At 37.5% G+C, this 26,224-nt stretch overlaps 1 protein-coding gene across 3 annotated transcripts in view; it reads right to left on the bottom strand.

The window, feature by feature from the left end:
- Positions 1-26,224, bottom strand: part of SMARCAD1 (SWI/SNF-related, matrix-associated actin-dependent regulator of chromatin, subfamily a, containing DEAD/H box 1) — a 79,281-nt gene that overhangs the window by 39,369 nt on the left and 13,688 nt on the right. For 2 of the 3 annotated variants that reach the window (XM_046656835.1, XM_046656834.1), the window contains exons 3-6: positions 22,773-22,950; positions 15,721-15,892; positions 12,620-12,686; positions 6,472-6,575 (exon numbers count right to left, since the gene is read on the bottom strand). In XM_046656835.1, coding sequence (XP_046512791.1) covers positions 6,472-6,575; positions 12,620-12,686; positions 15,721-15,892; positions 22,773-22,950 — 521 coding nt within the window. The remainder of the gene's footprint in view (positions 1-6,471; positions 6,576-12,619; positions 12,687-15,720; positions 15,893-22,772; positions 22,951-26,224) is intronic. The other variant, XM_046656836.1, reaches the window with a different exon arrangement.

Below are 26,224 nucleotides of genomic sequence, written 5' to 3' on the forward strand. Positions count from 1 at the left end.
GCTGGCCCCGTGGCCAAGTCATTGAGTTCATGTACTCTGCTTCGGAGGCCTAGGGTTTCACAGGTTTGGATCCTGGGTGTGGACATGGCACCACTCATCAGGCCATGCTGAGGTGGCGTCTCACAAAGCACAACTAGAAGAACCCACAACTAGAATACACAACTATGTACCGGCTTTGGGGAGAAGGAGAAAAGATAAAAAAAGAAGATCAGCAACAGTTAGCTCAGGTGCCAATCTTTAAAAAAAAAAGAAAACAAAACAAAACAAAAACTGTCAGTTATGAATGGGGCCCAGATTAAGAAAAAGCTCTGGAGGAGGTCCAGGGTGCAGTACGAGGTGTTGTGCCAACTGGGTTTTGTGACCAGAAAGCAGATGCAATGATTCTCAAAGAATCTGTGGCCAATAAAGATGCTGTATGAAATCTCTGGCAAGCCCCAAGAGGAGAAATCACAGCAGAGATCAGGTTTTGAAGAAAGGTCATGTCCTCTTCTGCTGACAACTATAGTCTGTCCTGCTCTTAGACAAATGCGTATTAGACAAACACATTTCTAAAATTTACTATGCTGTGCAAAATCATAAAAATGAAAACTACAGTGAGAAAAATCATCGTAGAGGCACAACATTCAAAAAAACCAGCAACACATTAAAAAAAGAGAAAGGAATCTTACAAAAGGGTAGAATAATTTTACACACATTAAATGATTAAGAAAATACACAAGGGGCCAGACCGGTGGCACAGTGGTTAAGTTCACACGTTCTGATTTAGTGGCCCGGGGTTCACTGGTTCAAATCCTGAGCATGAACCTACATACCACTTGTCAAGTCATGCTGCAGCAGCATCCCACATACAAAGTGGAGGAAGACTGGTACAGATGTTAGTTCAGGGCCAATCTTCCTCACCAAAAAAAAATGTTAGCACCAGCTGTAGAAAGGCATGGCTCATTGTCCTTGTGTTATCTTTGCTGTACTGGCTGAAAATATCAATAATAAATTTAAAAATAAACAAATAAATAAATTTCTGCAGCTTTGCTACTCTCCTCCTTTCATACTAAAGCTACCTGTACAGTTCCAAATTCATCTGGATGCCACACATGACTCTCCTACTACGTTCAGCATTAAAGCCATTATTTCCAAACCAGTACAACTATTGTCAATAACACTTAAAAAACTGATAACTTGGGGGCCGGCCTGGTGGCGAAGCAGTTAAGTTTGCACATTCCGCTTCAGTGGCCCGGGGTTTGCCGGTTTGGATCCCAGGTACGGACATGGCACTGTGTGGCAAGCCATGCTGTGGTGGGCGTCCCACATATAAAGTGGAGGAAGATGAGCACGGATGTTAGCTCAGGGCCAGTCTTCCTCAGCAAAAAAGAGGAGGATTGGCAGCAGAAGTTAGCTCAGGGCTAATCTTCCACAAAACAAACAAACAAAAAATTGATAACTTGATGTATTAATCTGTCACAATATAGCCTTTTGATGATTACCAGCCACCATCATCATCTACATCCATATGGCCATGAGCAGCAAACTGTTCCAAGTCTTCTGCGGTTAGATCATCAGGTTGGGACCCTAGAAGCTCTTCAACATCTTCATTTTCTACCTCCTCAAATCCAACCTGTTCTCCTAAATCAACACATCTTGTTTTGATTTTCAAAAGTTTCTCTGAAGGATCACATCCTTCAAAACTACACATCAAGAGGAATTTTCCATGATACACAACGCAAGCGCTCTGGTCCTATCACTCCAGGCTTCTGCAGTGGCAGCAACAGCCATTCCAATGTTAAATCTCTCCCAAAATTCCGTAACTGTATTGGCATCCTCACCTTCAATAACAGCAATGAGCACCTTAAATGGCCACTTTCAACAGTAAGCCATAAATACTACTATCACCTTTTTATCAAGGGGCTGTCTGCAAAGGTGGTTTTCAAGGGAAAAAAAGGAAAAAAAGGGAAGAAAAAGTTTGGGTTTAGCTTTTATAGAGGGCTAGGCTTGATGAATTATGAGAATTTTAAAAGCTAAGTTTTATGGAAAAACACATAGGGTTTTTTTTCCAATAACCCTCTACAACAGAGAAGAATTAAGTAACAACATCAGTGCAGATTTGGGCAGGCCATCCATTTTTGCTATACCTGTAGCGAACTCCAAGGCTGACTAAGAATTTCTTTTAAAAGGCTCAGTTTGGTAAGTGATAAACTCCAGTGGCTTCAGCTCCAAGCCTCTTCCTGGCACTGGTGCTGAACATGACAATGCCGCTACCTTTCAAACCCTTATATCCTACCTAGAGTGTTTTCTGTCTTTCAGATCTGAGTCTTTTGATGCATGCATTCATAACAGATACTTGTTCCATCAAGACTGAGAATTTAATTCAGTGTGTGGCCGCCTTCTTCAGTTTGCTTCTTACCACCGCTGGAAAATTCTTCTGCAGCTTTCCCATCTGCACTCATAGCTTCATGTGACAGTTGATGGCTTAGGAATTTACAGCATTGTTTGAAACCACTAACGCAACCATTACCGGCACTAAAAGAGGGTAAGCTTTCCAGGATTGATTTCTGTTTAAGGTCTTTGTATACAGATATAGAGATCCACATGAAAAAGGTTGTTTCTGATTTTTTCACTCTCTGGTCTTTAATTCAAATGCTCAAGTCTTTCCTTTTCTATTTTTTTTGGTGAGGAAGATTAGCCCTGAGCTAACATCTGTGCCAAACTTCCTCTATGTTGTGTATGTGGGATGCCTCCACAGCATGGCTGATGAGTAGAGCAGGTCCTCACCCGGGATCCAAACCCATAAACCTGGGCTGCTGAAGCAGAGAACGCAGAACTTTCACCACGTGGCCACAGGGCTGGCCCTCCTTCTATTTCTTTATGACCGTTCTCACTGACTTCACAGCATTTGAAGATGACCCAGCTATATATTTTATTTTTGTAGCACTGTCTCTAATGGTCCACAGTGTGGATTCCTCTACGCCTGCTGCTCAAGGTATATGTATCTCATGTTCTCATTTCTTTCCAAATGTTTGTTTCAAGCCTCCCCTCAACACCTAAAACTTTCCTTTCATATCTACTGTTTGGTATTTTTGAATGAGAATGCTTACATATGATTGGGAGGCTGAATGAGTGCTTTTTTCAAACAGAAAAGTTCACAAATGTGAAAGAATAACAAAACACAATCTTGTGGGATAACAAACGTGGTGAACTGACCCGGCCAGCAGATGTCTGAGGTATGTGTGTTGTATTCCTATGTGGCCAGTTAAGCTAGGTGCAGTTCTCTGTGTTCACCTAGCATTTCTCATAGACAAACTTGTACCTAGACAACACAAAATTCAGGATACACTCTGTTTTCTAACATAATTACCGCACTGGAACAAATTCACCTTTTTAAAAAAGAACAGACTGATCCATTTTTGTGAAACAACTGTTGGCTTGATAGGGGGTTCTGAGAGGACCAGAATGATGGGCCATGGGACATCAAGTGACCATGAGACACGAGCTGTTACGTGATCTGGGTATCTTATCCACCAAGCCTAAAACAGCATGAGCAGCAGCCACCCATCAACAAGTGGAGTATATTTGAGACTGGACTTGAGCAGGTGCATGAAGCTCCAATAAGTTGCATGTGCAGAAGTAACTCCCACGGGACTTACTTCTGCTTTGCTGATGCCCCTCCTTCAACCAATATCTAAGGCACTATGGGGACTTCTTTATGATCAGATAAAGCAGGCGAAAAATCTGAACTTGTTTACAAAAGGTTTACCTAATTGTTAGAACCAGCTGAAAATGAACAACTGCTATAATATAATCACATTTAAGACAGTAGCCCTGTGCACAACTTTGTCAATTTTGTATAGAAGGAGATGGCCAGAGGTACAGATCAACGATATATCATAGAGAATAGCTAAGGAGAAGAACAAGAATGGAAGATCAATGACTACAAGTCTGAGGAAGAGATGCATTGCTGAACTTCTCGTAAGTTTTTCCGAGAACAGAAGGCAAGGATAACAGTGTTCAATGTGACTGCTCAGCAAAGGGTGTCTATTGTAGAGGAAGTTTTTACGAATCATGTGGACGAGATGATTCATTCTGTGAACACCAATAAGACCGTAGCCACTCGGATGCTTGCTCAATGGTCTATAATAAATGCCCATGGCAACAGGGACTGAGGTTAAGCAGGCAGATCAACAAAATATCACTGTCCCACACCAAGACTTATGTGGCTATCGCAACTGGTGAATATTTGACCTGCCAAGAGCACAGGGCGACAATGAGTTCCCATGACAGCACCATTCCTTGGGAGATTCAGTCAACTGTGTGCTGGCAAGTTGATTACACTGGATTCCTTTCATTGTGGAAGAGACAGTAATAGAAACCTACTCTGAGTACAAATTACTTTTCCCTACCCACTTGCTTTTGGCAACACCGGTTACGGGTTGAACTGTGTCCCTCCAAAATTCATGTTGAATAATGCTTAGTACCTCAGAATGTGACCTTATTTGAAGACAGGGTCTTTACTGAGGTAATCAAGTTAAAGTGAGGTGATTAGGGTGGGCCCTAATCTAATGACTAGTGTCCTTATAAAAAGAGAAAATTTTCTTTTTAAAGATTGGCATCTGAGCTAACAACTGTTGCCAATCTTTTTTTTTCTTCTGCTTTTTTCTCCCCAAATCCCCCCAGTACATAGCTGCATATTTTTTAGCTGTGGGTCCTTTTAGTTGTGGCATGTGGGACGCTGCCTCAGCATGGCCTGATGAGCGGTGCCATGTCCACATCCAGGATGTGAACCGGTGAAAGCCTGTGCTGCCGAAGCAGAGCATGTGAACTTAACAACTTGGCCATGGGGCCGGCCCCAAAAGAGGAAATTCAGAGATAGAGAAGCACACAGGAAGTACACAATGTGAAGATGAAGGCAGAGATCTACAAATCAAGGAACACCAAAGATTGCCAGAAACCATTAGAATCTAGGACAGCAGGATGGAACACCCCTCAGAAAGAACTAACCATGTGACCGCCACCTTGATCTTGGTCTTCTATCCTCCAGAACTGTGAGACAATATATGTCTGCTGTTGAAGCCCCCCAGTTTGTGGTACTTTGTTATGGTAGTCTTAGGAAACTAATACCTCATCTACAGATACAAGGAAAGCCAAATTCACAGTCCCAGTACATTGTGACACAACAGTGTTTCTGACCAGGGAGCTAATTTCACTGGAAGAAAAGTACATCAATGGATCCATGTTCATGGAATTCACTGATCTCACCATGTGCCTCAACACCTAGAAGCAGATGGCTTACAAAACAGTGGTATCACTCTGAAAATTCAGAACGTACACTTGTTGATAGCATCCTACAAGGCTAATGTGCTGTTCAACAGGATGTTCACAAGCTTTGCTGTTCACAAGCAAAGCAAAAGTTATGAATCAGCAGTCAATATAATGCACTTTTTCCCACAGCCATTATACACAGGTCTGTACTAAAACACAGGCCCAGTATCTTCCATCACAGCTATTCCTCATACCTAAAGACCCACTCACAGAATTTTTACTTCCCTTCAACATTAGCTCCCAAGGGAAGAGTGCTTCCGTGGGGGGTCACAACTATCCCCATTCAATTAGGGTAGAGATTGCCACCTGACTATTGAGGGCTTCTTATGTCACTAAATCACAGGCAAAGAAGGAGGTTACTGTGCTGGCTGGGGTGACTGATTTTGATGACCCAGAAGAAGCTGTGTTGTCATGACTGCAGACAGGGAGGACTGTGTCCAGATTCACTGCGAGGCCTCTTAGTATTTCTATTTATAAAGTAAAAAAGTTAATGGAAAACTAAAGTCATTCATAAGAGCACAACCACTATTATTTGTAGATAAGCAGATAAATGTCAAAGAAGTCATTTAGAAGAGGTATAAGTAGTCGCCACCGGGGAGGAGGAAATGGTGCTGGTGGCAGTTAACAGTTATTTTTCATAAGTGTTGTACACTCATATATATATATATCTATAACTTTTATGAAATAAAATTTAAAAGTATATTTTCCTAAGTTATTTTACCATACCACTAGAAATTTTTTTTTTTTTTTTTTAGGAAGATTAGCCCTGAGCTAACATCCATGCCCATCTTCCTCTATTTTATATGTGGGATGCCTGCCACAGCACGGCTTGCCAAGTGATGCCATGTCTGCACCTGGGATCCGAACTGGCGAACCCCGGGCCGCCGAAGCAGAACGTGTGAACTTAACCACTACGCCACTGGGCCAGCCCCTAGAATATTTTTTTAAATTAATTTTATAACTCAGAGATAAGCAATTAATACTGGACAAATTTAAAAGAAAGCAAAAACAGTCACAAATGAAATGCAAACATCAATTTTCTGGCTTAGCTGTGAGAGAGAAGACTGATTCATTTAGGTGTATTTTCAGGTCTGATATCCAGACTCAACATATTCTGTGCTTCCCAGCTAATTTTGATACCACAAGTCAAATGTAACTTACATGATCCAGTCTTTTCTTTTTTATAGATTGATCATCATTAAATTCATCTTCCTCATACGGCTCTGAAGAAGAAGATAATTTTCTTTTCCTGGGTCCACCACCTTCTAAAACAGAGGAGGACACTCAATGTTTGCACAGATATCATAAGAATCATTAATGCAATACAAAGGCAGAATGTTATAATGAGTACATCTGTAGACAGTTCTCTTGACATCAAGCCCAATGTCATTTCCTCTACATGTCACATATACTCAATAAATGTCAAGTGAATTGAAGAAAAAGTGAACAGAGACTCTTTTTCAGTCTTTCAAAAGTAGAAATCACCGTAAAAACGTATTTGTAAACCATCACATTATTCAATGCTGAAAATATACATCTCTAAACTGACTAGTAATTTTACAGAACAACACTGGGAGGAAGGGGTTCTGCCCAGTGACTGAGCATTCAGCAGTGAAAAAGCAGAGCCCCATCACTGTGGTTATCTGAATACATTACTGACGCCAATCATTGTGTCTACTATGGACCAGGCTTTGCAGAAGGCGTTTTTAACTGTTGTTTCATTTAGATTCTACAACGAACCTACAAAGTAGGTAATATTCTCATTTTCTAAATGAGGAGGAACCGAGATATTGAGAGCTCAAGCAAGTCACGCTCTTAACCTAAAAATAAGAGAGTACAACGGCAATAGGAAATTTGCATATTCTGTCACGGCTGAAAGAAAAACTCAATTTACATGATCTTAAGCAGTTATGTAACATATTTATACTTTGTACACATTTATCTATTTCTTAAATACTTTCACTTTCAGAGAGCAAATTCCAGAGATATATTGCTGTGCTAGTATGAAAGCATCTGCTATATGTATATGGTGATGGATGGCAATTAGTTTTTAGGTGGTGAACATGACGTAATGTATACAGAAACTGAAATATAATGATGTACACCTGAAAAAAAGAATAAAAAATAAGTCCAAATGCAAAAAAAAGTTACCAGAATACGTAAGATCTAAATGGTAAAGGAAAAGGTCACCTCTGCCTGGTGGTGTGTGCTTTCACACTCAAAGTAATGAATGAGGCAACGTGCTACAATTCAAAGTGACTGAGATCGCAGGATCAAAACCTCATGGGTTTGAATCCAAGCACCATCACTTAGTGTGTGACTTTAGCAGAATTATCTATCTAAGCCCTAATATATTCATCTGTAAAATTCTGAATAATGACAGCTATTTCACAGACATCTTGTGATAATTAAAAGACACAATAAATAAGAATGTAGTTGGCATATAAGTAGATAATACATAATTATTTTCTTCCCCCCCAAAAAGAAAGCATCTGCTAAAGCTTATAATGGTTTCAGATTTCAGTATTAATTATATTAGTCCTCTATGCAATTAGAAATAAAATGTGTAGAAATACAATATTCAAAATGAATACAAACATGACACCTTTTAAGTTGTAAGCCTAAAAATTTCATAATATGGCTATAATGAAATTAAATGCCATTAATATTTTATAGTAATTACACGTTAGTATGAATGCTTAAATTTTTTTCTCCCAATTTACTTCATAAAGTAAATGTTCATTCTACATATGCCAACTAATTTCCAGCATCTGCTTTAAAAAGGGCTAAATATAAGCACCATTCCATCATCACCTATATGATCAGCACCATCCCATCATCACCTATCTATTTGCTGAGGACAGGTGAGTACTGCTCGTAAATAAGTCTGAGAAAAGCTTCAAACTAGAAGATTTATGCCATGTCACCAAGCCATGTTTAATTCTTTCCTAAAAGGAACAAGAGCTTTGCTTTGTCAATAAAAAACTCTCGATTTTTAGTTATCTGCTTATACATGGTTTTTGTTTTGTTAATATTATGTCATCAAATCTTCACACATATATGAAATGGCTACAAGGCAAAAATCTGCAAATAAATGTGGGAGAAAATGTACAACTAAAATTTTAGTACAAAAGGCTACATAAGAGCACACAAGGCTCAGTTATCTACATCTAAATCTATTCTATTTATAATTATTAATTAAAAATTTTGCATATATCTAAAGAAAACAAGTTAATATTCTACACTAAATCACTTCTAAATTATGTATTTCACAAATTCTCATCTTTTATTGGGAATCCCCATCATCAATTTCAGGGGGAAAAAAAAACTAAGTTAGGGATGTATCTCACACTCCAGATAAAAATAAATTTCACCTAAATACAATAGTCAAAAATGAAAAATAAAACATGAAATTAAAGAAAATATGAAAAAAGAACACAAGTAGGCAGTTCAACAGGAAAAAAACTGAAAAGATGCTTAACCTCATTAATTAATTAAATAATAAAATATAGCAGTTTTTTTTTTCCCCCTAAGAGTAAAGAGCAGTGAATGGACAGTCCAAGCAGACTGTGGGCAAACAGGCACTTTTAAACATTATGAATTGTCATAGCTTTTCTGGAAGGCAATCTAAATAATACATCTCAGAATTTTAGATGCATATATTTTTAAGTCCAACAATTCCTGGGGCTGACCTGGTGGCACAGCGGTTAAGTGCGCACGTTCCACTTCAGCGACCCGGGGTTTGCTGGTTTGGATCCCAGGTGCAGACATGGCATCACTTGGCAAGCCATGCTGTGGTAGGCATCCCACATATAAAGTACAGGAAGATGGGCACGGATGTTAGCTCAGGGCCAGTCTTCCTCAGCAAAAAGAGGAGGATTGACAGCAGATGTTAGCTCAGGGCTAATCTTCGCCAAAAAAAAAAAAATCCTTAGAAATAAATTTCTAGAAATTTATTCCACAAAACTGACATAAAATGTGTGCATTTTCTATCACTTTGCATACATACAAAATTCTACCAAAGTGTCTAAATACCCATCAATAAGATATTACATAAATTAGGATACAAACATAAATGCCACGGTTACAAAGACTCAGGCAGACTTTTCTTTCCTCCTTTTTTTCGTGAGGAAGACTGGCCCTGAGCTAACATCTGGTGGCATTCTTCCTCTTCTTTTTTTGCTTGAGGAAGACTGTCACTGAGCTAACACATGTGACAATCTTCCTCTATTTTATGTGGGATGCCGCCACAGCATGGCTCGATAAATGGTGCTGGGTCTGCACCTGGGATCTGAACCTGTGAACCCATGCTGCTGAAGCAGAGCATTCAAACTTAACCACTACGCCACTGGGCCAGCCCCAAAGGTATACTTTTAAAAATAAAATAACATGGAAAGATGTCTCTTTTTTCTGAGGAAGATTAGCCCTGAGCTCACTACTGCCAGTCCTCCTCTTTTTGCTGAGGAAGCCTGGCCCTGAACTAACATCCCTGCCCATCTTCCTCTACTTTATATGTGGGACGCCTGCCACAGCATGGGGTGCCAAGTGGTGCCCTGTCTGCACCCGGCATCCGAACCAGCGAACCCCAGGCCACCAAGAAGAGGAATGTGCGAACTTAACCGCTGCGCCACTGGGCCGACCCTGGAAAGATGTTTCTAATAAATGAAAAGGTTACAAAACAGTAGATATAACAAGATGACAGTCACATAAAAATGTTTTGACTACTCATACAGATATAGAGAAGTGGAAGAAATAGCTATAGAAACTCCTGGCAAGATCAATAAATTCTATTTTTACCTTTTAAAGTAGGGTTAAAACTTTGGATATATATTTTTTGTTTTTATAACTTAGTATTCATAAATGAAAACTTTCAGAAGACAATGCATAAAAGACACCCTTATTCTTTAATATGCAGGATGATACTGTCTATAAAAGATTATAATTTGTGGTAAAAACAATGTCCAACATCATGATTTGTGGAACTAAGAACTCTTACAGGTGTTTAAAAGGCCTTTTGTTGAAAACTGTGCTAATATATCAAAAATACTTCTCATCCTGATGATACAGTATATTGAAGGTTATCTTATTTTGGTGAGACAAAGCTGTCATCCCATACATTACCTCAAAAGTGTAACGATGAAAATGACTGATATGACTTCCTGTCCATTCCAAGAGGAAGCATGGAAGTTTACTTAAAAAACAAGAAAACCCTGATATCCTCTTTCCTTGTAATTTGCCACTTAACATTTTTTTAAAAAGAAATAATATCAAAGTACAGTATAAGAATGAGAAGAAAAAAACTCAGCTGAAGTTCAAATTTAACGGCGAGTGTAAACTCCATGAGGGCAGGGTTTTGTCCATTTTGTTTCCTTACGTATCCTCAGTGCCTAAAGTAGCATCTGGCACTGAGCAGTAGGTGCACAATAATTATTTGTTAAACTAATGAATAAGTTGAACGACATAAATTGCTCAAGAGAAACAAAATTAGACACTACTGTGGAGTAAAGTTATTCTACAAATTTTTCAATGGAAAGATTATGGAATATTGAGATATGAGGACAGGAAAGAATATGTAAAACGTCTCTAGCCATTCTGTAACTCAGCAAATGTTAATGAGCCTCCCTCAGGAACTTACAGCGAGCGCTAGGGTATGGTAATGAGGAAGACACGGGCAGCATTCTCCTGCACCATCTTCATCATCAGACGTCCCTTCAGAACAAATAACCGCGAACACACGCTACGTACTTGCTATATATCACGCACCATGAGAACTGCACATTAACTTGATCACAACAACCTATGAGTTTGGTACTTTTATCATACTATTTTACTTCTAAGGAAACAGACACATAGAAGAGTTAAGTAACAATGCCCAAGGTCACACAGCTAGTAAATAAAAGGAAGAATCTTAACATTCTGTGTAGACAGCTCCCACACACCACACAACACAATACTGTTCCTTTGCTCAAAGTGGAGAAAATTAGAATTAAAATACTTCATGTGAATGAAATAATATCATCTTTGGAATCTACTCTAATATAATCTACTTAGTGGGGGTAAAAATGAGGTAGATAATTGTTAAAGAGAGAGGATGGGCCAATGGGAACATATTATACTATTTTGTATTTTTGTATATATTTTTAAGTTTCAAAAAAAATTTTAAAAGCTGGAAAAAATCCACTTAGGGAAATGGGCATTTATTCACACACTGTTGATGAAAGCATAAATTGGCACAACGCTTAAAAAAGTACTATGGAAGTACATATTAAAATTTTAAATGTGCATACCCTATGATTTAGCATTCTAGTTTGACATTTAGCCTACAGAAATACTAACATAAAGATTTACTTATAAGGCTATTTATTTCAATACTAGAATAAGAAATAATGCAAACAAATGCAAATTAATAGAGAAATAATAAAGTAATCCTATGGGTAGTCACAGAGGAATGTTATGGAGCCATTGTTTTTAATTAGATATATCTGATTGTACTGATGGGTTGCCGTGACAAATCATCAAATGATTTTTTTTAATCCAAATCAACATTGTAATTACATTTTGTACCCTAATGTGTATGTATTATATAATGTTGTGTATAAGAATAGGAAAAGTTGGAGAATGCTATACAAAGCAAATTTAAAAGTGGTTAATGCATATGGGCTTGCTTTCATTCCTTAAATACATTTTTTGTAGTGTGATTACAGGTTATTTTTTGTTTGGTATGTACAAGTGAGAAAAAAAAATCTAGATAGCATTTATTAAAAAAATTGGAGGTGGTTTTATATTGCAAGCTCCTTTGAGTGCATTTATTTTTGTATCTCAAGCCCGGAACATAGCATAAATATTTACTAAATGAAGGAATGCTGATTACCAGCTAGGACTTTCCACAAGACATTATGTTCCTACTGACACAGATTTGCAGACCTGTAAATAAAACCACAATGCAATTAGAAAGGACACAAGAAAGAAAATATGCCGTCTAAAACTTCACTGATAAGAGATTTCATCTGCAGAAAACAAATAAAATTACAATGAAAAACCACCTCTCCTCTTTTATGGGGGTGAAAAAAAATCAACCCAGAAAATTCAGTTCCCAAATAGCTGTATGACCTTAGGTAAGTCACTTAATCTTCTTAAGGTTAACTTTAACTCAACCGTCTAAAAAACCTGAAGGTATTAATACCTCATAAGGCTCCTCTAAGAATTCATGAAGGAGCTGGGTAAATTGTAGAGCAATATTAAAAATGAGAAGATGTTCATTATTATATAACTAATATATCAACTTGTCTTGAAACTAAGTCAGACATACCTGCATCACCAAACATCAGCAAGGCAGCAGCAATTGCTCCATCCATAGTGCTTGTTGATTCAATCAACTAACAGAATGAGAAAAGATTAACATTTAAAAAATAACACTAGAAGAATTATTTCACAAAGTTATCAAAACACAGTCACGCATCGCTTAACAACAGGGATATGGGCTGAGAGGTGTTGTTAGCCAATTTCACCATTGTGTGAACATCACAGAATGTACTTACACAAACCCAGATGGTACAGGCTATATACACCTGGGCTACATGGTGCTAATCTTATGGGACCACCGTCGTGTAAGTGTTGTATCTGTTGTTGACCAAAAAGTCACTATGCAGCACATGACTGTATTTAAGAACAAAAATATTAAATATACACAAGGTAGAGGAATACGTATGTCCTAGTTTAAATTCATTAAGTCCTATGATACATTTTCAGAAAACCTAGTTTATCTAAAAAAAATCTGAATTTGTCTAAGCATCTTAAAATGTATCAGATTTACTTATGTCTATAAAGGAAAAATTAAAATATAGTCAAATATGTACACTCTATTCAAGACGGTTGTGCACTGAAGCCTTACAAACTTCCTACTTACGTGTCCAGTCACCATGTGTGTATGCATGCACATGAGAGACTGACAGACATTTACAGTATTAATTTCTGAAAAAATAAGCCACAATCCTACATTTTTTAAAATCTAATACTTCTTAAGATGAGTGGGATAAAGGGCTCTTTTGATTGTTACTCTATTTCTGAATTGCTTGAATTTGTTCAAGAACATATTCATATATTACTTAGATAACTGACAGTTTCAGTATGCCATTTTTTATATTGTTCTATAACATTTTGGATTTCAGAAGGAAGTGAACATCCTGTAGTTTTCTCTTGCTATAGTTTCCTATATTTTCAATGAGTTACTTGTTTTAAAAAATCTTACTTTTTTAAATAAGCTATTTTTGTATTCAATGAAAGAGCTTTAAACCCAATGAGAGTGCTCTCTTCTACACTAGTTCTCCTAATCTTGGATCCTCAAAATCCCTCATTTTCAAAATAGCCAAAAGACATTCTTATCAAGCCTAAGACTAAATTTATATTTTGTTAACTTACGAATTCTTTTATATGGGTCTAAAAGTCTTCGTAGAGTAATTCATAAATGTCATCTTTAAGTCTCTTGAAATGATGGGGATCACTTGAAATCCAGATTACTTCAAGAGAGTACTCTGCTTTTGAGCAAGTGATAGGCTAAATTCCCAAAATTTCAGATACTAATTAATGAAACATACATACAAAGTCTGTGTATCAATCCTATTTTGCCATTATAACAACATAATTAGAGATAAATATTTCTACAGGAAATAAATCCCCTTGAACTACACGAAAAATTGGCAATCAAGCTAACATATTTTTAAACTGAGACTTGCTCCTTTATGTTTAATATTTTAATACTCCATCGCGTTTATTCTGTTGAAAGCTCTTTCCAACACTGTAAGTGTTGCTACTAGTGGCTACATTTCTTCCCTTCTTTTTCTGGAAAAAAAAATCACCCCAGGAGGCATATAACATGCTGGTAGGGAAAAATGCAGACTTAAGAGACCACTAAAGTTTCATTTAGCTAACAGAAAGAAGGGATCAAAATGATCTGGGAAAAACAAATTCATGTTAAAAATATCAGAGAATAGGAAGAATTTAATCTACACTTAGAATTCAAACTAGCAGGTCCAGGACCACCTTTGGTTCAGACATGTTCTTTTGGCCTGAACAGTGTTTTTGATTTTGTCTTTCTTTAGTTACTATAAAAAGTAACAAAGTACTGATACAACATGGATTAACTTCAAAATCATATGTTAAGAGAACGAAGCCAGTCACCAAAGGTCACATATTGTATGATCTGATTTATACAAATTGTCCAGAATAGGCCAATCTATAAAGGCAGAGATTAGTGGTCGCCTAGGGCTTGGGAAGGGAAATGGGGAGTGACCGCTAATGGGTACAAGACTTCTTTTCAGAATGATTAAAACGTTTCAAATTAAGATTATGCTGCTGACTGCACAACTTTGTAAACATACTAAAAGCCAGTAAATTAAACACTTTAAATAGGTGATCTTTGTGGCATGTAAATTATATCCAATAAAGGTATTAAATGGATGATCAACGCTAAATAAAAATCCAGGCTTTTCACTTTTTTTGAAAAATCTGAATATCTGATAAAAATGGGCTATCACTGATATCACATGGCCACGTCCTGCTGAAGCTAAGGAGCAGCTGCCCTTTCAGGAAAAGCAGGCACTATATGGTACGCCAGTGTCCACCCTTTCAGAATCACCTACCTAGCCCATAAAGACATGGTACCTGCTAAGACTCAGATTAGGGGAGGGGAACTGGGGATGGTGGCAGTGATGATAAATACAAACGTGATCTGTATTTATCAATTAAACTATTCCCCTAACATCATTCAACTGGTAAGTGGCAGAGTTAAGGATAAACTATTACTAACCTTCAGAGATTTATTCTCTATTTAAAATTTAATTGAATGGTTTATTTTTATTTACTCTCATAACAAGAGATATTTATTACGGTCCAACCACAATGACTTAATTTTGTTTCTATAGTCCAATCAACGTTTCTCAGCAAGGGTGCTCTTGGCAGGAAAATTCTCTTGGTATGCAAGACTGCCTCAGTATTGCAGGGTGTTTACATCCCTGGTCCCACAGCGCTAAACGTCAACAGCAACCCCTTGTCATTATGAAAAACAAAACAAAAACCTCTTGACATTTCTGAGAGTTTCTAGTGGGAGATAGGAGAGGGATTTGTCCCAATTTTAGAACCACTCAAACATAAAAAAATTCAAAATCTATGTGAGCTATTGAGGGAAGCTCAAATTATTACATTATTTATAGGTGAATGAACCTCACCTATTAACCAGTTGACTCTCACCAACTAAATCTCTGGCATTTACCTTACTATTACATAAAAGTTAATAATTATCTTCAAACATAAGATATCTTTTGAAAAATGACTATGCACTAAATACAGCACTGGATACAGGAGAGATTTCTATTATTACAGATATAATAACCAATTACTATCAAAGGGTATAACCTTAAGCAAATCACTGTCACTTCTTTGTGGAAAAAGCTCCTTCAAGGTCTGAAGCTTAGCATCTTTAAGGTCTTCCAATTCCGAAAGGTCTTCCAATTCTGAAATATCATTATTATTTCTACCTGCCATGGCAGGAAGGCCTTGGGACTCTTCATCTTCAGAAGGTTCAGAACTAAAAATATTTTCAGAGAAAAAAACAATATTTTAATGTTTTACTAATGCTATTTTATTATAAATGAACACATGTGCACATATAATACAGCATATCTGCAGTTATTTTCTATATTAAATGCAGTCCATACCTATCAAAAATTAAAACAACGTTTTTCATTTCAGTATTGTTAGGTATATAAATCTACATTCCGAAAGTCGGCATACTTTGAAAATATCTCAAGTTACCTGGGCTGGGATGGAAAAGAACAACAAAATACCTGGCATTTGTTTTGTTACGATCCACACACATTTATTGCATGCCCACCTTCTCTTTCCTACTCCTTTTTTTTCACCTGTACTCTGCATAAAACATGAGTGTTGTCATGTTGCTCCTGAGAAATTATGAAGCCTACACTAAAACAAAGATAAAAGAATTTTCACAGCCTACCTAGGTGATCAGAATCTAAATGTTACAATTGCAATGGTCTGATTCAATATCAGAATCTCTGCCAGGAACAAAACATTTCTTTAGTAGATAGGGAGCATTTATTCCATATGAGGCTTTATTCTACAACAACTAACTTCAACCTCATTCCATTTCAGTTTTTGTGTTTATCCTAGAGAAAAAGACATTTTGTGCCAAATCTTACTCCTCTATCTCCCAAACAGAAAAATCTCATTTTGAAATTTTGGTTTTCTACCATGGTAGGTATTATGGAGATGAGAAAGTAGAAGTGTAACAAACGGGACGAAGGTATAAAGATCAGAGAAAGCAAGCAAGGTGAGAACATAGTTAAGTATATTCCTACTGTCAGATAATGCAGACTTTGTTATACAGCTAATTCTATTTTTGGACAGCTCTCTTAGACACAGATCCAGAATCTGTATTTTAGTAACTTCTCTATACCCATTCATGTTAGTTCAGTTGTCCCTGTTAGGGCACTGGTTATGCCTAAGAATCCCCTGAAAACATTTAAAAGCAGGTTCCCAAGGATCAGGAATATGCATTTGAACAAGATTCTAGGCTGACTTCTTGAATCTTTATCTAAGAATGCTCTAAAGTAACAAAATAAAATAAATCTCTTCTTTTATCACTCTGCTTGTCCTTCAATATTAGGGAAGACAATTATATGTGCTCCCTTTCCATTACACCCAGACTTCTCATTCCTGATGTGCTCAACTCTGAATTTTCACTCCACCTCACTCCGTTCATGCTCCTTACCTAATTTTGCCTGTTAGTTCACTGAGAAAATAAAAAGCATTGAGGTTGGAATCCATTTACAATTTCTGCCCTGGATAACCACTTTAAAGGTCCTTACTCTTCTGGCCATGACAACTTTAACCTAGTGATCAGACTCACGATCAAGCTCAGATGCCTCTTGACGTAAGTATTAACATTGGCCATGAATCTTATCATACCTTGGGATTTAATGTAACAGGTCACAGGAAATACAAGTGACAGAGAAATACATTCAATACCATCATGAGGAAACAATCAGAAAAATCTATTTTCTCTGAGACTTAGTCTCTTCAAAAAGTTGCAATCCTTAAAGGAGAGGAGAGGAGGCAAGTGGACTTCTCAAGATCAAGGGAGTTGAGAGTTGTAACGTCCAAATGCAATGGATGTTCCTTGTTTTGGATCCTAGTTTGAACGACAAGCTACGACACACATGAAATGAGAATATAAACTGGGAATCACATGATTTAGAGAATTTTTCATTGATAACAATAGTGTTTTTGGGGGAGTAGCGGGGTGTATAACCAAGTATTAAGGAGAGAAATGTTGGGATGTCTATAATTTACTTTAAAATACTTCAGCTAATAATAATAATAGATGAAACAATGAAACAAACAAGGAAGAATGTTAACAACTGTTAAATCTAGGTGGTAGGTATGTAGGTGTTCGTTATATATTCTTTCATTTTCTTATATGCCTTAAGCTTTAAAAATAAAAGAAAAAATCCACAAGAACAAGATTGCCCACTTCGCGTTCTTTTACCTGGTCTCAGATAAAGTTGTTCCCTTTCGCTGAAGGTGAAGTCTCCTCTCAGTGCTCAGGGATTCTAGCCCTTTCTGCTTCCTACAGGATCCTGCTTTAACTATCTACTATCTTCTCTCCCAAATCTTGTCTCTCTCCTTAAGCTCTTCCTCCCAAGTCTCCGATGTGCTCAGGATTTCATTAATTCAATGTGCCAGGAGTTCTAGGGACTATGGACACAGCAGTGAAATAAACAAATTCTCGTCTCCTTCACAAATTTTTTAAGACTGATTTTCTACTTCCTCATTTCCTATACAGTTCTCAACTCACTTTTTATATCTTCTGCCCTACTGCTTTGGTGAAATTGTTCTCACTAAGGGCAATAATATTCTCTAAAATGCTGACTGTGATAAAAACCTTTCGTTGGTTACCTATTCCTCTGCGGTCCCATACACTGTTGCTCTTTAAAAGTCTTGTCCCACCCCCACCATCACCCCATGGTTCTGCAGCATTATTACTTCTGATCTTCCCTTTACCTCTCAGCCTGACCTTAATCTCTACAGGAGGCTTTTCTTCCTTTGTTTACCTTCTTGAATTGCCAGTGTTACTAGGATTCTATCTTCAGCTCCTTTTTGTCTATTAATGCTTCCTGGGAGATTTCATCAACTGCCAGAGTTTCTGACTATTACCTCTATCAGTGATTCTCAAAAGGGCAACAGTTTTGCCCCCAGAGGACATCTGGTGATGTCTGGAGACATTCTTGATAGTCCTGACTAGAGAGGTGCTACTGGCATCTAGCTGGTAGAAGTCAGCGATTCTGCCAAACATACTATGATGTATAGGACAGCTCCTCAAACAAAGAATGATCTGGCCCAAAACGTCAAGAGTGTCAAGATTAAGAAACCCTGATAACCAAAATGGCCCATGGCCCACGCAAAGGTACTGATTCTAACTATGGAGCATTCACACAATGCAGTACTATGGAGTTGTAGAAAAGAATAAAGATTCCTATGAGCTGATATGATTTCCAGGATACATATACTGCTAAGTGGAAAAAAATAAAGAACAAAAGTATATACATATATATGAACGTAGTGTGCTTTTGTATAAGAAACAAGAAGAAAAGAGACATAGGAAAGAAAAATAAACTATTACTAGAAACCAAAGGAACTGGTTAGTTCTGAGGTGGGAGGTGGGTGGGGGCTGGAAGGAGAAGGAACAAAAGTAATACTTCTCTCAGCACATGTATGAGTTCATACTCTATGTAGAGTTTTGATTTTTCGAATCTTTTTAATATCTTAAATATTTATATATTTAATATCTTAAATAAAAATAATTTTTTTTAAAAAAGGGACAAAGGAAAAACCCTAAAAGGAATACAAACAGAAATTAATGAACTGAACTATAGTTCAAGTGAATAACACAGAGAAAAATTTAATCCAAGTACTTTGACCATATACCCTCAATCTAAAAGACAAATAAAACTTATAAACAAATTTTGAACTCATAGTGGGCTTAATGGTCAAGTGGTATGATTACAGCAATTCTGAAACTATTTTACGTATGTTGGATAATTGAGCAAACTAGTAAATATACTGATATTGGTGGAAGCAGAGTTCTCAGTCACAGAAGGAAATACAGGAGGCAAGGAAGAGCCTTGTGGTGGTAGATTAAAATTAAAGGTAACATCACAACTCATGATTTAAAAAAACAGCAAAACACCACCACACATTCCCCCTCCGTCTCTCTTATTTCCTAGCCCATTCTGCTTAAAGGGCAGTGACATAACCCCTGCCTCACCCAAGAGCAAAGAAAGAACACAGCTAGTCCCCAGATTTTCAAATACCACTCCCTACTAAGAGGAACCAGTGCTACTTGGAGAAACGGCTAATTCTAATTTCAGGCTAGGATAGGCAAAGTACTAGTCTGGAACATCTTGTGCCAGAAGGGAAAGGCTCAAAAAATCATAGGACACTCTCAAAACCAGAGCCTGCTTGAAGGGGCCCTTGCTTGCCAAAACTGAGCAATTTGAGCATCAAAATGAATTAATGATAGTAATGGATTATAATCCATTGAACAAATAAGCATCTATGAATCCCATTTTTATATTTACTATACTATATAAATATATGACTAAATAGGAAGAAAAGAGAAAACTCTGTAGAATACCAAATAATTAAAGCATAAGTTCTAGAATGCTAGTTGGAATACCACCATTTTGCAACTATCATTGTAATAACTGATTTAAAACTACTGAGTGAAAGTCCGCTAGGGAAAAGGATTATTACCCAGTCTCAATGTTTCTCCCCACAGTGTAATCATTACAAAGAGGAAAATGGTAACTTTATAGGAACAGGTTTCTGAATGGTTAAAGTTTACTTCACCGATAATGGGACAAATTGATATGAGTGTGCATCCTAACACGACACAGTGAGAAGGACACAAAATCATTATGTAGTATTCCTGCCACTTAATCTAAATTCAATTACGAAAAAACATCAGGTACGTATAAATTGAGAGACACGCTAAAAAAAACTGGCCTGTTAACGTTCAAAGGCCAATATCAAGATAAACAAAAAAATGCTGAGAAACTGTTTCAGATTAAATGAGTCTGAAGAGATACGACAAACTAAATCCAACATTGTGATGCCAGGGAAAACAAATTACTATAAAGCAGTAACTGAAGCACGGTCCGTGGACTGACTGCTAGTCTGCAAACTCAAAATGTTTGTTAATCTACCTGCGACAAGATAAGGAACTCAAATCAGAATGTAAAACAACTACATTACTAAGCACATTGCTTAGTTCAGCTGATTTTGTTTCCATTACAAGGCTTTCTTGGTGACGGAATCAGTCTCTTGATTTACATTCTAGGGTACATTTCTTATTTACAAACCAGAACTTTAGTAGTACTACCACGAAGAACACTCTTGGGATAACTGGTAAAATTTAAGTGTGAACTTTCTAATAGATAATAGTACTGTACCAACGTTAATTGGTATTCCTGAATCTGAAATGCTACTTCTGTTATCTAAGAGAATGACCTTGTTAGAAGATAAATGTGAAATTATTAGAGGCAAAGGATTCAGTAATAATTCTAACTCTTAATTACGAAGAAGGTTACAAGCAAATGTGGGGAAATATTAACTACAAGTGAATCTTTTTGAAAGAACTGTGAGAGCTGATTACCTTATTTTTGCATCTTTTCTGTAAGTTTAAATTTTTTTAAAAATAAAATACAAAAACTGGGGTCCTAATACCTCAACTTTCCTTAGGATTACCCACACAGGATCTCCACCATTTTTTATTTTAGAGTGAGGTTTATTTTTTATTTTAGATGACACAAAGAAGTTCATTGGAAGAGCAAATCCTCCCCTTAGCAGTGGGAGTCTCAATGTCTCACTACTTGCGACACTTTCTTCACTTAGCTCCTGATCACACAATCTTCTGACTTTTACCTCAATGACTACTCCTTCTTAGAACCTTCTATAGGTTTCTTCTCATCTCCCCATTCCTAAAATCCAGGGGTCCTCTGGCTTAAGTCCTTAAACCAAGAGATGTTCTCTTTTCCAGCTACACTAGTGTCACTTAGTGATTTCATCTAATCATAAGACTTTAAATATCAAATCTATATTCTCACAGCTCCTAAATTTAGATATGTAAGCTACACCTCTCCCCAGAACGCAAAAGTCCCAAATCCAACTCCCCACCTGACACCTCCGCTTAGACGTCTAAGTCTTCTCAATCACAGCTTTGTTCAAGACCCAACTGCTCTTTCTTTCATCCCGCACCACACCCAAAACGGTATTCCTTATCTCAGTTAATGGTGACTCCATCCTTCCAGTTACTCAGGCCAAAAATCTTAGGGTCATCCTTGACTCCTTTCTCTCCCACCCCATATGAAATCCATCAATAAATCCTCTCTGTTCTACCTTCAAAGTGTATCCAGAATCTAACCACTTCTTATCGCTTCCATAGGCACTAGCCTGGTCTAAGCCTCCATCATTTCTTGCCTGGGTTACAACAACAGTATCCATGCTTCTACTACTGCTCCCCTACGGCCTCAAAGACCTTTTAAACTCCTAAGTCAGATCATTTGACACCTCTGCTCAATATGTTCCATTAGCTTCCCACCTCATTTAGAATACAAGTCAAACAGCCCGTGGGCTTAACATGATTACGGCCCTCCTCGACCCTACTCCTTACCTTGTGGCCTCATGTCCTTCACTCTCTATCATTTGTCCCCCAACTTTCCTCAAGAATACCAGGCCTAATATGACTTCTTGGTCCTTAAACAGACGATTCCCAATGCAGAATACCACCCCTCCCCGACCATATCCAGATGGTTCACTTACTCACCCGCTTCAGGTCTTTGCTCAAGCATCGTCTTCTCAACGAAGCCTTTTCCAACAGTGCTCTTTAAAACCATGCCCTTACCCATGGCCCTGAACCCTGAATTTCCCTTCCCTTTCGCCGATAATATTTATTATTTGACCTACTGCATTTTTCACTTGTTTATTGTCTTTCTACCTGACCATAATACAAGCTCCATGCTAGCTCAGAGAATGTGCCCAAAAAATGTTAAAATGATCTGACTCTGGGACTCAAGAGCAAATCATAAAGCAGTTATAGGTGAGCAAATATACTTGTTAAAATAATTTCCCTATCTATAGAGGGCTAAAAAAACACAAGTATCTGTTCTCACTAAACTTTTTATTGAAAATCACTGTTATCCAGAAAAACACACAAACACATACCCAGTACCTCTCTACATCTCCAAGTTAGGGAAAAAGAACCAAGATGCAGTAAGGAAAAGGCAAAAAAAAGAAAAGGGGAAGTCACCAAAATATTTCATATTAAATAACTCTTTCCGAAACAACTCTTACACATGCAAATATAGTGAATCCATTAAGCTGCTTACACTATAATCACTGTGTCTCTGTTGAATTTTTTCTCTTGAACTGTACTAGAGCAATTTGGGGAAATAACATCTTCACTATCAGAAGACAAATCAATATACTGGATTCCTCTTTGATTCTTTAAATATGATATACTTGCTTTTCTCTCATTTTCTGGAGTTTCTGGAACACTAGAATCTTCTGCAAAAGAAAAAGAAAAAAGGCATTTTGAGCAATTTGAAAAGAAAAATTTGTTTTTGATAATTATAATCATGTGCTAAAAATCTTTAACTTTATTCACTGTTCCCATTCTAAAACCAAAAATTCCTACTGCTTTTTAAAGAAAAAATTAAGTCAACCAGGGCTGGTGTTAAACGACTTTCTATTTCACAGATTACTTACTAGCAAGACCTTAGTGGAAACTGCAAAACAGAGGTTTGCGTTTCATATTCTAAACCTTTTCTCTCTATGCTTATATTTCCTAGTATCCAGTTCTTGCCTAAGAGAACATGAACACTAGAGCCCCAAAGAGTTCAATTTCAGTCGTGTCTCTTAGCCAAGTTACTTAATCTAGTCTCTGTCCTCACCCATGAAGCAGATATGCTAATAATCACAGGGCTAATGTGCTCATAAAATCAGATGATATACACTAAGCATTTAGTTCAGTAATTGGCAGATGGCCAGCATCCAATAAACATTAGTTCTCATGCAAACGCTGGTGTTATGGGCTGAATTATGTCCCCTCCAAAATTCCTGTGTTGAAGTTCCAACCCCTAGTACCTCAAAATGTACTCTATCTGGAGATAGGGCCTTCAAAGGTGATTAAGTTAAAATAAGACCATTAGGGCGGGACCCTAATCCAATATGACTGATGTCCTCATAAGAAGAGAGAGACACCAAGGATGTGTGTGCATGGAGGAAAGCCATGTGAGGACACAGTGAGGTGGCCATCTGCAAGCCAAGAAGAGAGGACTCGGAAGAAACCAAACCTGCCAACACCTTGATCTTGGAATGCTAACCTCCAGACCCGTGGGAAAAAAGCAGGCCAGTTGTTTATGCCACCCATTCTGTGGTATTTAGTTATGGCACCCCTCACAACTAATAATGTTGGCATCATCTGTCTGTGTCCATATTCTACCAAGGTCTCCTCTCTCCAAGGGCTGAGTTCCAAACTTATCCTCCCTTATAAATTCGAGGAGAGAGATCAGATTTAAGGAACTCATACTGAAGTAAAAGCAGTCAGAGCCCTGGTCTACTGAACACTTTAAAAGGCAATGACCAGGGGCCGGCCCCGTGGCCGAGTGGTTAAGTTCGTGCGCTCTACTGCAGGTGGCCCAGTGTTTCGTCGGTTCAAATCCTGGGCGCGGACATGGCACCACTCATCAGGCAATGCTGAGGCAGCATCCCACATGCCACAACTAGAAGGACCCACAACTAAGATGTGCAACTATGTACTGGGGAGGGGGGTTGTTGGGGGGGGTTGTTGGGGGGGGGTTGTTGGGGAGAAAAAGGAAAAATTAAAAATCTTTAAAAAAAAAAAAAGGCAATGACCACATGGAATCTTCAGTTCAAAGGGGTCAATTTAAAGAACAATAGCTACCGTTAACTACTTTTTAGTCCTCAAGTGAAACACAAACATTTTTAATCCTCACAATAAACCCAAGGGCACACATTATATTACATTTTTATAGATAAACTAAGGTTTATAGAAAGCAACTTGTTCAAAGTCATACAGGAGAAAGCAGTAGATCTGAAATCCAAGTGCAAAGTCTAAATCCTTACACTCTAAAACTCTTGGCCCCCCCCCAATTAACTGTCACGAAACAACAGCAATCATTATTATGGGGTTCATGAGCTATATTTGTAAACAACACTAACCAAGGCCTACATAACCATTTGCCTCGAGAACACTAAAACAACATTCCTTTACTTCCTACAATGAAGTCCTAGCAACACCACTGAAAAGCAAATCATGTTTTTTTCCAATAAAGAATTTTATAAATGTAGTGTGTCCTGGGTGAAAAACTCTGTGTTGCAACACATCACAGCTATGTTAACTGACATAAATATGAAGGCAATTACAAATTCTGATAATTATGTAAAGTAATAAAATTAGAGTCCAACTCCTGTAAAATAAGTATAAAGATACTATGAACTCTGCTTTTACAAAGCATTCCTGACATATCACAAATCACACATAAAATTAAAAATTTAGATCTTTACTGTATTAAAAATTTGAGCTAAAGTTAATGCATATCATTTGAACAGTTTGACAATAGTGTCTTGCTTTCTGTTTTAAAAGGGCTTATGGCAAAATAATTTCGATTGTCCACTTTTCTCAAAAAAATCTCTTTATTCAAAATGAAGAACAATCTTTTCAAAACCAGCCACTCAAATGCCTAACTGCTTGAGGGTCTAAAAATTCTATTAGTGAGAGTATTCTGAGAACTAGCATTTCTTCAACTTGATTATACATTCATCTTTTCTTTGATTTTATTCCATTTTATACAGATCATAGTACAAAAATATGTGGCCAAGACATACCAATTTTTGAAACAAAAGATTTACTACGCTTCGTTAAGACAGAAAAAAGAGTGTGGCTTACTCTCCCTCATGCACTCAATTACTTCAAGCTTTTACTGGATATATATCATGAAAATATACACACTCAACACGCATACTGCACTGAAACAAGTGGCATCCGCACAGCCTGACGGGCAGGTGACGAACAGAAGTGGCGGTTTGGTGATACAGGGATGAGGGAAGGTTGTAAAACAGCAGCATTTCTCAAACTCAGGACCCCTTCACTCTTAAAAACTGACGGGCCCAGGGACAGGCCCTGTGGGGTAGTGGTTAAGTTTGCAAGCTCTGCTTTGGCGGCCCTGGGTTCACAGGTTCAGATCCCGGGCACAGACCTACACACTGCTCATCAAGCCACGCAGAGGAAGAATGGCACAGATGTTAGCTTGGCAACAAGCTTCCTGAAGCAAAAAGAGTAGGATTGGCAACAGGTGTTAGCTTAGGGCCAATGTTCCTGACCAAAAAAAAAATTGAGGGCCCTAAGGAGCTTTTGGTTATATCTATGAAATTTATCATATTAGAAAATAGAAACTGAGAAAATAAACATTTACTAAACAAACTCGACATACTAACACAAATATTTTCAAGAAAACCATATCCCCTCCTCTCACTCCCCAAATTTTGGTGAGAAGAATGGTATTGTTTTACATTTGTGAAAATCTCTGGTTTAAATAGAAGCTTGCCAGATTCTCATTTCTGTGTCTGCAATTAATCTGTTTCAGTATACTGTTTTTGTCAGGTTAATGAAGAAAATCGTGCCTCCCACAGTTATATAGTTAGGGAAGGGAGGAGTACTTTCAAAGCCTTTTTACATTACTCTTCTTTGATACTAAACCCAAATTTGACAGGTGGTAGGTTTTAAATGTTAGTTTCAATGCGTCATCTGAAACCATAT

This window comes from Equus quagga, chromosome 3 (assembly GCF_021613505.1).
Source record: "Equus quagga isolate Etosha38 chromosome 3, UCLA_HA_Equagga_1.0, whole genome shotgun sequence".
NCBI classification, from domain to species: domain Eukaryota; kingdom Metazoa; phylum Chordata; class Mammalia; order Perissodactyla; family Equidae; genus Equus; species Equus quagga.